The following is a 13,920-nucleotide window of genomic DNA, read 5'->3' as shown; positions in this document are numbered from 1 at the left end:
TTTATCAGATCATGTCCAACAAGAAGCCAGAGCTAATTGGTAGGAAGGAGCATTAAGGCTTTTTGAGGATGAACCCTGAGCAACACTTCCCTCTATCACTTGCTTACCAAAACTAAACCTGTGCCTTGCCTCTTCCTGCTTTCAGACATGCTCCTCATCACCACCAACCCTTATGATTTCCACTATGTGAGTCAAGGGGAGGTCACTGTTCCCAGCATTGATGACCAGGAGGAGCTGATAGCAACAGATGTGAGTAACACAGCAAAAAGGTCTCTACTGTGCATATCTCGAGGGTGACATCGCTGACCCACTAAGGACATGTATTTGAATTCATGCTTTTTCATTGCAGAGTGCCATTGACATCCTGGGCTTTACTCCTGATGAGAAAACAGCCATCTACAAGCTGACAGGGGCTGTCATGCACTATGGGAACCTGAAGTTCAAGCAGAAACAACGAGAGGAGCAGGCAGAGCCTGATGGCACAGAAGGTATCAGCAAATTCAGTGACTGATTTGTTCAAAGCACTTGTCTGTCTCCAGAGATGATGTGTTAAGCCTCCAAAGACAGACCTCTGTTGGGTTGAGTCTCCACATACAACACTGAGAAACCCATCTTTGTATATAGTCCATCTAAATGCAGAGGTGTTTTCTCAGCCATAGGAAATTCCCTTATTCTATCCAACAGACACAGCTTGAAAGCAGGAACTTCAACACGCAATATGACTCTCTCTCTCTCGAATAGCTTCAACCATTAAGATGCCATGATATCCAATTATATTTTTGGTTAAATAATTTTTGCTACCCAGAAATCTACTTACCACAATAAAAGAATGTGGCTCATGCTCACCTCATGCATTACTAGAGGCTTTTAGGGTTCTTCTGGGAAATTTCAGGTTTAAACCATACCTGTTCTTGCTTTCAAGAAGGCCATCATTAGCTTGCACAATTCAAATTCCTTCCCAAGCTTTCTGTATGGGATTAAATGCTCTTCCATTCCTAAAATATGAACACCATCCATGAAATACTTTTCTCTTCCTTTCCCCATCTCTAGTGGCTGACAAGGCTGCCTACTTGACGGGTCTTAACTCAGCTGAATTTCTGAAGGCCTTGTGTTATCCCCGAGTCAAGGTTGGGAATGAGTATGTGACCAAAGGTCAAAACGTGACACAGGTAAAATCTGCAGGTTGACCATGCATGGCTTGAGGGAGTACATGAGCATTCTTCTGTGACCCCGGGAGGGAACTCTGGTCCTGTCTCCTCTGCTTTAGGTGAACAATTCAGTGGGTGCCCTGGCAAAGGCTATGTTTGAGAAGATGTTCCTGTGGATGGTTGTTCGCATCAACCAACAGCTGGACACGAAGCAGCCCAGGCAGTACTTCATTGGTGTGCTGGACATTGCTGGCTTCGAGATCTTTGATGTAAGGAACAAGGATTTGACATCCTAGTCAAGCGAGGAACGAGGAGGGGTCATGAGGACTCAGACACACACTTCTTTTTGAGAGGATTCAAAAGTTTATCCTTCTCATCTGATGTTTTCTAGGAATCCCTCCCTCTTCTCTGTCACTGTAGCCCCCTCAAATGGCTTTGCTGACAAACACCAATTCTAACATTGCCTTTCTGGCAAACAGAGGCTCGTGAGCTCACAAAGGTCTCAGGCTTTGCAAACAGAGAGAGAGCTCGAGGACTAAGACTCACACAGCTTTGGGCCAAAGGGCTGGGTGCTCTTGGGAAACCAAGGAAAGGCTGTGCCATGGGCAAGCTCCCAGCATGTTTCCTGAGCACAGAAACCCCCAGACTATTGATGTGAGGGCAGAGAAATCCTTGGGTGGGACACGGAGGAGGTTTCCGCTGTCCAGGAGGTCAGAGACCTGCAACACATACCCGATGGAGCAGCTGAGGTTACCAAAGGATTTGCTGTTGAGTAGCACAGGGAAAAAGAATTGTAGCTTGATTTCAGAGGTAATGATAAAAAAAATCCTTCAAGGCCAGGGAGTGGTACAATAGAAGCCCTGCTAAGGAAACACAGGCTGGGACATTAGGGTTGGGGTTGGTGTTTCAGCTGGGGAACTTCAACCAGCCTTAGGAGAATGCCAGCAAAGGCCTGTGGTGTTTGGCACACTTTGAGAACCTGTGCACTTTTCCTTGCTTTGGGCAGTTCAACAGCTTTGAGCAGCTGTGCATCAACTTCACCAATGAGAAACTGCAACAGTTCTTCAACCACCACATGTTCGTGCTGGAGCAGGAGGAGTACAAGAAGGAGGGAATTGAGTGGGAGTTCATTGACTTTGGGATGGACCTGGCTGCCTGCATTGAGCTCATTGAGAAGGTACCTCTCCCATACACGTGTATGATGAATGCTGGAATTATGTGATGTTTCTGAGGCAGGTTCAGCTCAGAGCCAGACATGCAGCATCAGTTAAGCAAAATATTTTGCACTGAAATTTAGTTTAGTCTGGGAAAGAGAAATGGGGAAATGCACCTCCGTGTCATCAGTCCTGCATTTTCTGGTCTTCAAGCTTGGAAAAGTAGCCTGGACTCCCGCCAAGAGTGAGAGTGCTTTTAAAACAAAGCAGAGTCATTCTCCTTTTCTTTTTCCTTTGAAGGCTCAAATCTGAAGTCCACAGACAAATCTGGGCAATAAGTATTATCTCACCGGGCCTCCCACAACCACAGGGCCTCTTGTGTCTCTTTTCCCAATTATGTTTCTGTTTAGCACTGCTCCCTCTAATTCTGCACCAAGTCCAATGTGCACTGGACAGACATCCTTACCAGTTCCATGAAGATTGGCTGCAGGGAGGCAAAGGGAAGGCAGAAATAAGCTCCCTGCCTGAGAACAACTCCTGACAAAGCCAGGCCCTCATCCAGGCTGAGATGCTACGGCACCCCAGTAGTACCTTTGATGTTCATAGCACAGGCTTCTTGTCACTGTCATAGCATCACAGAGTGGTCTGGGTTGCCAGAGACAGGGACACTTTGCCCTAGATCAGGTTGGTCAGTGTCCCATCCAATGTGGCCTTGGACATTTCCATTATCATCTTTATTTGTCATTTCCTGTGATACCTTCCAGCCCATGGGCATCTTCTCCATCCTGGAAGAGGAGTGCATGTTCCCCAAGGCAACTGACACCTCTTTCAAGAACAAGCTCTATGACCAGCACCTGGGCAAGTCCAACAACTTCCAGAAGCCCAAACCTGCCAAAGGCAAGGCTGAGGCCCACTTCTCCCTGGTGCACTACGCTGGCACAGTGGACTACAACATCACTGGGTGGCTGGAGAAGAACAAGGACCCCCTGAATGAAACTGTCATTGGGCTGTACCAGAAATCATCTGTGAAGACCTTGGCCTTACTCTTTGCCAGCTATGGTGGAGCAGATGCAGGTCAGTTCAGTGAAAATTCTGTTGTCAGTGTGGGACAAAATTTTCTCAGATTTAAAGCCACAAACACTAAAATTGTAAAGTTACTTTGTGTTCTTTATTTCCTCATTGCAATATCCACATTCTAATACTTTTCTTTTTTTACTTTGATGCACAGACAGTGGTGGTGGTGGTGGCAAGAAAGGAGGCAAGAAGAAGGGTTCTTCTTTCCAGACTGTCTCAGCTCTTTTCAGGGTAAGTTTAATATTCATTAAGTCTTTGCAGATGGAAAGCAATTTTTTTCTGAATCTGAAAGATCTGTTTGCATTTTGGACATAACCCTTGTCATCCTTTAAAATCCTTCCTTTTCCATTCTTGTAAATTACAGACTTTTTGTCTGCAATGCCACATCCATCTTTGAAAATTCTGTGAAAATATCCAAATGGCTAAGTTCACCTACTTAGATAGAAGTGAAAAACATATCAGCTAAATTCCTTAAAATCCTCTCCACAGAATTCAGATATATTTCCTTGACCTGTTTTGTTGTATCTATGCAGATTTTCAGTGTTGACTCATTGTAAAATTTGAAAGTAATAGAACAAACATCAAAAGCAAAGATGAAATTACCCTAAGATTATAAGGCAATGATTTGATTTCAATGTGGAAAGAGAGTGAAGGTTAAATTACACTAAATAATTGGCTTGTGAGGTCAGTTTTGAGTTACGTCTTAAAGGTTTGAGACTGAATTACTACTAGAAGAGTCACTTTGCATGGGTTGCAGACATATTGCATCCATTTGGAAAGAACTTACTTAACTGTCAAATCATGCTTAACCAAGAGTATGTGTGATTTTCTTTAATTGCCCAAATATAAACCACAAGAATTACCAGCTCAAAGGAAAACTGTGAAATAGCAGCCCTGTGTTTGGATGAGGAGGTCAAGGAAAAGTAATACTAACCATTATTCTATAAAAGAATTTCAAACCCAAAAATTTGTTTCTATTTCCAGTTTTCCCTTTGGGACTTCTGAGAGTTGTTTTAGAGAAGACAAGTTTGCAACCTGAAACTCCCAGTTTGATGCATCCTCTGTTAAGATTCCAGTGCTTACACTTAATAATATAAACTTTGTTTGATGATCTCACAGGAGAATTTAAACAAGCTGATGGCCAACCTGAGGAGCACCCACCCTCACTTTGTACGGTGCATCATCCCAAATGAAACAAAAACACCTGGTAAGGACACCCAAGAGGAGGAAAACTTGAGCAGCAGAAGCTCCTTTCCTGAGTGTCCAAGAGCAGGGTAGTCACTAATGCTGGTCTTTGTCAGGTGCCATGGAGCACGAGCTGGTGCTGCACCAGCTGCGCTGTAACGGCGTGTTGGAAGGGATCAGGATCTGCAGGAAAGGGTTCCCCAGCAGAGTCCTCTATGCTGACTTCAAACAGAGGTAAGAGCACTGCACTTTTCTGCCCATTCAGACCAAGCTGAAGAGCCTGAATATTGTGATATACTTTAAACTTCGTACTTTAAATTGGTAGTGAACAGCAATATAGAAATGTTTCACCATCAGTTCATGATGGCAGGGCATTGCTGAGATCAGGATTCTCTTGTACTTAGAAGTAGTATTATATATTAAAAATAATCCCCAAATCCTGAATTGAACTGTCTCCAGGCATAAGATTTGTTCAATGGGACAGTCTTAGAAGGCTGGGGGTTCAATCACAGTAGTGGTTTTGACAATTTCTTCATGTTTTCTTCTGCAGATACAGAGTACTCAATGCCAGTGCCATCCCAGAGGGACAGTTCATGGACAACAAGAAGGCTTCTGAGAAGCTCCTTGGGTCCATTGATGTGGACCACACCCAGTACAAATTTGGTCACACCAAGGTAAAAACAAGACCTGTGTTAAAAGTTTGTCAAAAGCAGTGAGGGTGGGCTGCTCTGCCAGGGGGATGGGGCACAGCACAATAATGTACCAGAGCTGACAGGGGGAGGCCTCAATCAGGAAGTGCCCAGCACCACTGTACTCAATCAAGGCAAATGAGGATGACCTGGGAGTGGTAGTCAGATTCAATCAGGAGTCCAGGTCATCAGGCAGGTTTGTTACAATAAGGAGGGTCTGAGGTGAAGCCATAAAGCCTTGGTTTTCACGATTTGGCAGGGTCAGGTATAGGTAGGCTAACAAGGCAAGGCCCTATTCTTTAATTCATGGACCTATACATAGCAATGACATATGTTTAATATCAAGCCAGGAAGTAAGTGAGCAGGTCATGGTAGAGCTCACTGGGGTCCATGATCAGGCGTGGGGGTGGCTGAGGCTGTGGCTGAACTGGAAACAGTACTCATGACACATAGCTCAGACAGGGACTGAACGCTTAGGTCTGAGACTATGGGAAGCTCTAAGCCCTTGGACAGAGGGCATGGGAGAAGGCCCAAGGTGATGCTGGTCATGGCCATTAAGGTCTGTCAGGATACTGAAAGACGCTGTGTGTTTAGCCTGTACTACCTCACAATGACATGCTGTACCATTTCCTCTCTCAAGGTGTTCTTCAAAGCTGGGCTGCTGGGACTCCTGGAGGAGATGAGAGATGACAAGTTGGCAGAAATCATCACTCGCACACAGGCCAGGTGCAGGGGCTTCCTGATGAGAGTGGAGTATAAGAAAATGGTGGAAAGGAGGTAGACTTTTCTAAAATTTAGTTAATTCTCATGGTATTTGGCTAATGAAGTTTAAATTAATCAAAGCAGAGCTGTGTAATAATCACATGAATTTCATTTCAGAGAGTCCATCTTCTGCATCCAGTACAACGTTCGTTCCTTCATGAATGTCAAACACTGGCCCTGGATGAAGCTGTTCTTCAAGATCAAGCCCTTGCTGAAGAGTGCAGAGTCTGAGAAGGAGATGGCCAACATGAAACAAGAGTTTGAGAAAACCAAGGAAGAACTTGCAAAGTCAGAGGCAAAGAGGAAGGAGCTGGAGGAGAAAATGGTAGCACTGATGCAGGAGAAAAACGACCTGCAGCTCCAAGTGCAGGCTGTGAGTATCACTGTTTGTTTCTCCCTGGAAAAAGAATGATAAACTGTCAGAAGGCATCTTATCCTACGCAGTAACTTGCAGGAACTGATGGGTAGTAGAAAACAGTCTAAATCACACCCTCTAAGGCACTGTAACGTTGAGGAAACAGGCACTGGCATGGGCAGGGTGAGACCTATAGCAGCCTCACATGACACTCACCATTCCTACTGTCTGAGGAAAGAGCCATGAAACACCAGCCAACATGTGCTGCACATCTGAGAGTTCTGAACTGGAAGGGAAAGATCTCAGCTTTCAAAGAAGTGTTTCTGTCTAATGCAGTAAAGGCAAACCAGGGAAGCACACATTTTTCCTAAAAACTCAGTTAAGCAAAGACAGTTTCACCAAAGGAAACAAAACTTTCTCCACTAAATATAGAATATATATACAGAATAAATATTGATTCCAAATGACAAAGTTTACAGTAAACACCAGTCAAGATCTTCCAGTTGCTGGACTTGAAAGTCAGGTTCAGCTCCCATTTTAACACAAGCCTACTCAGTGATACAAAAGACAGAGCACAGAAAGTTCAAAATACTACAACTCACAAAATTCTGTCTCCCCACCAGGAAGCAGATAGCCTGGCTGATGCTGAGGAAAGGTGTGACCAGCTCATCAAAACCAAAATCCAACTGGAAGCCAAAATTAAGGAGGTGACTGAAAGGGCTGAAGAGGAAGAGGAAATCAATGCTGAGCTGACAGCCAAGAAAAGAAAACTGGAGGATGAATGTTCAGAGCTGAAGAAAGATATTGATGACCTTGAGCTAACACTGGCCAAGGTGGAGAAGGAAAAACACGCCACTGAAAACAAGGTACACACACAGGGAGTCACATTAAGGGGTCAAAAAATCATTGTTTCTAGGAGCAAAGGAGCAACCTAAGGACATGTTGGCTTTTGAGTGCATGAGCTGGGCCTGACCTAAGCAGTGAAAAGTGCAATTTCTGGCTAAGCACAGCAGAGGGAGGATTTCCCTGAGTCACCAAGCAAGCTTTCAACTGAATTTTGATAATTGCTCATATTTGTAGGTGAAAAACCTCACAGAGGAGATGGCAGCCCTGGACGAGACCATTGCCAAGCTGACAAAAGAGAAGAAAGCCCTCCAAGAGGCCCATCAGCAGACCCTGGATGACCTGCAGGTAGAAGAGGACAAAGTCAATACACTGACCAAAGCCAAGACCAAGCTGGAGCAGCAAGTGGATGATGTAAGCACACGGACACAGAGCAGGAACAGACAGGTATGGAGTTTGAGCTGGCTGGTGGAGCACTGATGGCCTTGTTCTGTGTAGCTGGAAGGGTCCCTGGAGCAAGAGAAGAAACTGCGCATGGACCTGGAGAGAGCCAAGAGGAAACTGGAAGGAGACCTGAAGCTGGCCCAGGACAGCATCATGGATCTGGAGAATGATAAGCAGCAGCTGGATGAGAAACTGAAGAAGTAAGTGTGGCCCTGGGGCACCTCCGTGCTGGGCTGCAGCTCTTGTCTTTTTCCTTTGAGCTGTAACCCACTTTGCTTTGCCCAAAGGAAAGACTTTGAAATCAGCCAGATCCAGAGCAAAATCGAGGATGAACAAGCCCTGGGCATGCAACTACAGAAGAAGATCAAGGAGCTGCAGGCAAGTATCTGCTCCTTCGCCTGCCTGCCCCAGGCTCGGCTCAGGGAGGAGGAGGGCACGGGTGTGAAGGGTCCCTCGTGTTCTCCAGGCCCGTATTGAGGAACTGGAGGAGGAAATCGAGGCCGAGCGAACCTCTCGCGCTAAAGCAGAGAAGCATCGGGCTGACCTGTCCAGGGAGCTGGAGGAGATCAGCGAGCGCCTGGAAGAAGCAGGAGGGGCGACGGCAGCTCAGGTGGAGATGAACAAGAAGCGGGAGGCAGAATTCCAGAAGATGCGCCGGGACCTCGAAGAGGCCACGCTGCAGCACGAAGCCACGGCTGCCGCCCTGCGCAAGAAGCACGCGGACAGCACAGCTGAGCTGGGGGAGCAGATCGACAACCTGCAGCGCGTCAAGCAGAAGCTGGAGAAGGAGAAGAGTGAGCTCAAGATGGAGATTGATGACTTGGCCAGTAACATGGAGTCTGTCTCCAAAGCCAAGGTATGGAATTGCAGTAGAACATGCTCGCAGGGCCAAGGTGTGGCACAAAGGCTGCATCTACCAGCCACATTCCCATAGACAATATCCCTGCTGTGAGAACGAGGCAGAGTGCAGGCGTTCATCTCCTTCCCTTCCCTGTGTTTGCTCCCTAGGCAAACCTGGAGAAGATGTGTCGCACACTGGAAGATCAGCTGAGTGAGTTAAAAACGAAGGAGGAGCAGAATCAGCGCATGATCAATGACCTCAATACACAAAGAGCTCGTCTGCAGACAGAGTCAGGTGAGACATCCTCATTCCTGAAGTGCAATGGGAGGACCTGCACGCCATGAGCACACCTTTGGGTGCAACGTGACAACTGGTATAACCTCTCAGGCCACTCCTGGTTACATGGCTTTACAGGCAGAAAGGGTCACAGGATTAATAGTCTGGTTCCCTTTTTTCCCTTTACCCTTCCCAGGTGAATATTCCCGCCAGGTGGAGGAAAAAGATGCTCTGATTTCTCAGCTGTCTAGGGGCAAGCAAGGATTTACCCAACAGATTGAGGAACTAAAGAGGCATCTAGAGGAAGAAATCAAGGTATGGAAGCACCCTAGTGTCCACAGCCTGGACCACCCCTGAATATAGGATCTGGAGAATCCTAGAGTCTGACCCAAGACTGGTTCCATGTTCTTTCCCCAAACACCTGTAGGACTGGAGGGAACACCAATAATACACAAACCTCTACTTGTGAGCTGGAGAGGGAAGGATGTGTGATGCTTTCGAAGCTGGAGGAAGTCCTCCACAAGGCTTTCTTGCCATTCTGATGATCCTCTCTAAGACAGGATTCAACCACACATGTCAAAACATTTACACAAACAGCTGATTACTGTCCCCAGAGCACCTGTCACTAATATGTCCTGATCCTCCAGACACATCAATAAGGGCCCCATCAGATGCCAGCTCTGTATTTGCCTAATTAGAGGTTCATTCTAATTTCACTGCCAAGAGGCATCTCAAGACAAGTGTTGGAGTTACACACCCCCATGTCCCCACAGGCCAAGAACGCCCTGGCCCACGCCCTGCAGTCCGCTCGCCACGACTGTGACTTGCTCCGGGAACAATATGAGGAGGAGCAGGAAGCCAAGGGGGAGCTGCAGCGCGCCCTGTCCAAGGCCAACAGCGAAGTGGCCCAGTGGAGAACCAAATACGAGACGGACGCGATTCAGCGCACGGAGGAGCTCGAGGAGGCCAAGTACGTGGGGAGTGGGATGAGAAATGACTGCAGAGACTGAGAGCGGTCAAGGGAAATGGGAATCTCTGAGTGAGTTGAGACAGGGCTGGGATGATGGCAGGGATGTACTGTCTTTGTGTGCAAAGTGGACAGAGGGGAGGAGGAAGAAAATGTATCTTGGAAAGGAAAGCATAGGCTTTAGGGCTAGAAGTGCAAAGACAAGCCTAAATCCACCATAGGTTTTTGGACACAGAAAGGATAGATCCTTTAGGATCTGTGAAAAGTGCTCAGCTCAAAACCCCCAACGTGGCCAACTGCCCTCTCATGGCAGTGCAGAACTGACTCCCTTCTAAGCTCTAAGCTGCCACTGTGCTCATCTCCTCCCAGGAAGAAGCTGGCACAGCGCCTGCAGGATGCAGAGGAACACGTCGAAGCTGTCAATGCCAAGTGTGCCTCCCTGGAAAAGACAAAGCAGAGGCTGCAGAATGAAGTGGAGGACCTGATGATTGATGTGGAGCGATCCAATGCTGCCTGCGCTGCTCTGGACAAGAAGCAGAAGAACTTTGACAAGGTCTTTTGGGCTCCAGCCCTGGGACTCCTGGGCACAGCCTCCCCCCGGGATGGCCACATCCCTACTCACGCCCCGTTTCTCTTCAGATCCTGGCAGAATGGAAGCAGAAGTATGAGGAAACGCAGGCTGAGCTGGAGGCCTCCCAGAAGGAGTCTCGCTCCCTCAGCACGGAGCTGTTTAAGATGAAGAATGCCTATGAGGAGTCCTTGGACCACCTGGAAACAATGAAGCGGGAGAACAAGAACTTGCAGCGTAAGTCCCTGGCCCTCTGCTCCGGGATGGGCTTTCTCACAAGCTGAGCATTGCTGCGGGGTCTGTGCCTGCAGCTCTGCAAGGATGCCTGTCACCCTGGTGGGACAGGGCCCTTCCCATTCTGCTCTGGGCCTGAGCAAGCCATTGGTCTTTGTTCCCACAGAGGAGATTTCCGACCTCACGGAGCAGATTGCGGAGGGAGGAAAGGCAATTCATGAGCTGGAGAAAGTCAAGAAGCAAATTGAGCAGGAGAAATCTGAACTGCAAGCCTCCCTAGAGGAAGCTGAGGTACATACACTGCTAATAATTATTGTAAATTTTTTGGAGATGTGGCAGAAAAAGAAGCCTAGGTTTCATTAAGACCCCCGTTAAAGATTGCTTAGAAAGTAAGCGGTTGTCTAAGTCACTGCTCCTGCTGAATATCCAGGCCTCTCTGGAACATGAAGAGGGGAAGATCCTGCGCCTGCAGCTGGAGCTCAACCAGGTGAAGTCTGAGATTGACAGGAAGATAGCAGAGAAAGATGAGGAGATCGACCAGCTGAAGAGGAACCACCTCCGAGTTGTAGACTCCATGCAAAGCACCCTGGATGCTGAGATCAGGAGCAGGAATGAAGCCCTGAGGCTGAAGAAGAAGATGGAGGGAGACCTGAATGAAATGGAGATCCAGCTCAGCCATGCCAACCGCCAGGCTGCCGAGGCACAAAAGAACCTGAGAAACACACAGGCCGTGCTCAAGGTCTGTTCAGCAAAGCTGCAGATAGAGAGATCCCTGATATTTTTGGCCCTCAAGCGCACACCGATGCCTTGTAATTCCTCTTGTCTCTCTTACAGGACACCCAGCTACACTTGGACGATGCTCTCAGGACCCAGGATGACCTGAAGGAGCAGGTGGCCATGGTGGAGCGCAGAGCAAACCTGCTGCAGGCTGAAGTTGAGGAGCTACGGGCAGCCCTGGAGCAGACGGAGCGGTCGAGGAAAGTGGCTGAGCAGGAGCTCCTGGATGCCACTGAACGTGCGCAGCTCCTCCATACCCAGGTCAGGCACTGCTGGAAATTAATCCCATCCACAAGGGATAAAAAAGAGAGAGATTGTCCCGCACCTTGTAAGTGATTACTGTGTAAACACTTGATGAAATGTGCTGTCCCTCCAGCCAGCCCTCAATGCCCGGTTTAATGCAAGTCTCTTATATTAAAGACTTTCCTAAACCCTACTTGCACTTTCAGGCCTTGATGTGCAGGTATTTGGACTGACAGCACCATTCCTGTCTTTCCTGTTGCACAGAACACCAGCTTGATCAACACCAAGAAGAAGCTGGAGACAGACATTTCTCAGATTCAGAGCGAAATGGAGGATACGATCCAGGAAGCCCGCAATGCTGAAGAGAAGGCCAAGAAGGCCATCACAGATGTGAGTCGGGGCTCCTTTCATTGCTGACGGGGGATGTATTCTCCCCAAAATGTCTCCAGCCCCACAAGGGCTTTGACCTTTTGCTCCGCTCAGGCGGCCATGATGGCAGAAGAGCTGAAGAAGGAGCAGGACACCAGTGCCCACCTGGAGAGGATGAAGAAGAACCTGGACCAGACGGTGAAGGACCTGCAGCACCGTCTGGAAGAGGCCGAGCAGTTGGCCCTGAAGGGAGGCAAGAAGCAAATCCAGAAGCTGGAGGCCAGGGTGAGTAGGGCTGTGTTGGTGCATGAGGGACCCCGTCCCTTGGAGAGACACCCCCAGGGAAGCTGCAGGGATGGGCTTCTCATTGCAGGTGCGGGAGCTGGAAGGGGAGGTTGATGCTGAGCAGAAGCGCAGCGCTGAAGCCGTGAAGGGTGTGCGCAAGTACGAGAGGAGGGTGAAGGAACTCACCTACCAGGTAAGGCTGGAGGCCTCCTTGGCCTGACAGAGTTTTCTCACAGCAAGTCTCATTTTGCACACACCATCCCCAAGGGGATTTCTTAACCCTGTGTGATGCAGAACCAAGAATTCATTCTCCTTCCTCCTTACCATCTCCTCTAGTCTGAGGAAGACAGGAAGAACGTTCTCAGGCTGCAGGATCTGGTGGACAAGCTGCAAATGAAGGTGAAATCCTACAAGAGACAGGCTGAGGAAGCTGTAAGTATTGCTGGAAGAATGGGCAAGGGCCACCTTCCATTGGGGCTGCACAGGCATTGAATGAGGCTGAACACCAGGAAAGGGGCTTGAAAGAAACTCCCAAGACACAACAGCCTTGGCCTCTCTGTTTTGCTGTTGTGTCATGAGGCCTTGGTGAGGTCTGGGCCCTTTGCAGTCAGGGATGAACTGAGGCAAGTTCTACAGCCTGTTTCATGCAGGAGGTCAGAGCAAACAAACCCAGGGGCCACATCCACTCACTGAGATGTTCCTGAATCTCTGCTAATAGTCAGCAGCAGAAGGCTTCAGGATCTTTCTCAACCTGATAAGTGACACTGATAATCAGGCAGCAAGTAGTGGGAGAATAAGAGCACAAGTGACAAATCCAAGTGACAAAGCTGTTCTTCACATATGACACAGTCCTGGTGATGCTTTTCCCAGAGGGGTCCTGGGAAGGGGAGGATGAGGAGGTCGGGGTGAGCTGACGTGTGAGCAGTGGTGGGAGGGGGATGGAGGTTTGTGCCTCCCCCCAGGGAAGACCTGCAGCCCCACAAGGCCGAGGTGCAGGAGGAGTGAAATCCCCGCCCCGGGCTCCTCACCACCAACTCCCTCTCCCCACACAGGAGGAGCTCTCCAATGTCAACCTCTCCAAGTTCCGCAAGATCCAGCACGAGCTGGAGGAAGCCGAGGAACGGGCTGACATTGCAGAGTCACAGGTCAACAAGCTCCGAGCCAAGAGTCGGGACATGCATGGGAAGAAGGCAGAAGAGGAAGAGTGAGGATGTCATGAGGCAGCAAAGTGACCTGAGGGCTGCACAAAATGTGAACCCTCTGTCACTTCCTTCAATCATTAGTCTTTGTAGCCATTTCAATGCGTAGATGATAAAACTTGTAGATTCCTTTCTGTGAACACCATGACCAGTGTTTTCATTTGTTTCTGATTTTAAAGGTTAGATCTGTATCACCATTAGTCTTTGGTCACCGTCTTGCCTTATAATACCTCTGTTCACCCATGTCACAATACAGCTTTTAGTCATCTAGTTCCTTACTACTTGTCCCTCCTTCATTTCTTAGGAACTGAGTTATGAATAGAAATTTAACATCACATGAAGAGAAATCAAGGACAAGAATTCTGGACTGTGACTCCTTGTGAGTTCAGTCTTCCTGCTGTTGTGTCCCAGACAACATCTTATATTCATCCATACAGCACCTCAGCACCTTCCAGCGGTGCAACTGGAAGGTGTGAGCTGCTCCTCTTGCTGGCCTCTATCCAAGAC

The 13,920-nt window shown here is 48.2% G+C and overlaps 1 protein-coding gene across 1 annotated transcript; it reads left to right on the top strand.

Moving 5' to 3' along the window:
* The first annotated feature begins 342 nt into the window (after positions 1-342).
* Positions 343-13,613, top strand: LOC113971470 (myosin heavy chain, skeletal muscle, adult-like). Its single transcript, XM_027691434.1, has 29 exons — positions 343-488; positions 1,051-1,169; positions 1,268-1,417; positions 2,155-2,325; positions 3,067-3,376; positions 3,531-3,607; positions 4,496-4,583; positions 4,678-4,795; positions 5,112-5,235; positions 5,891-6,027; positions 6,130-6,385; positions 6,991-7,233; positions 7,448-7,624; positions 7,709-7,854; positions 7,942-8,032; positions 8,121-8,510; positions 8,663-8,789; positions 8,968-9,086; positions 9,545-9,741; positions 10,108-10,291; positions 10,378-10,543; positions 10,707-10,831; positions 10,971-11,279; positions 11,375-11,578; positions 11,825-11,950; positions 12,044-12,214; positions 12,303-12,407; positions 12,551-12,646; positions 13,267-13,613. The coding sequence occupies exons 1-29, from the start codon at positions 419-421 to the stop codon at positions 13,420-13,422; spliced, it is 4,752 nt and encodes a 1,583-aa protein (XP_027547235.1). The 5' UTR covers positions 343-418; the 3' UTR covers positions 13,423-13,613.
* Positions 13,614-13,920: the final 307 nt, after the last annotated feature.

Source organism: Neopelma chrysocephalum, unplaced genomic scaffold (assembly GCF_003984885.1).
Source record: "Neopelma chrysocephalum unplaced genomic scaffold, ASM398488v2 Primary Assembly neopelma1_84, whole genome shotgun sequence".
Lineage (NCBI taxonomy): Eukaryota > Metazoa > Chordata > Aves > Passeriformes > Pipridae > Neopelma > Neopelma chrysocephalum.
Note: the sequence above shows the minus strand (reverse complement) of the source record. Positions and strands in the feature narration are given on the sequence as shown.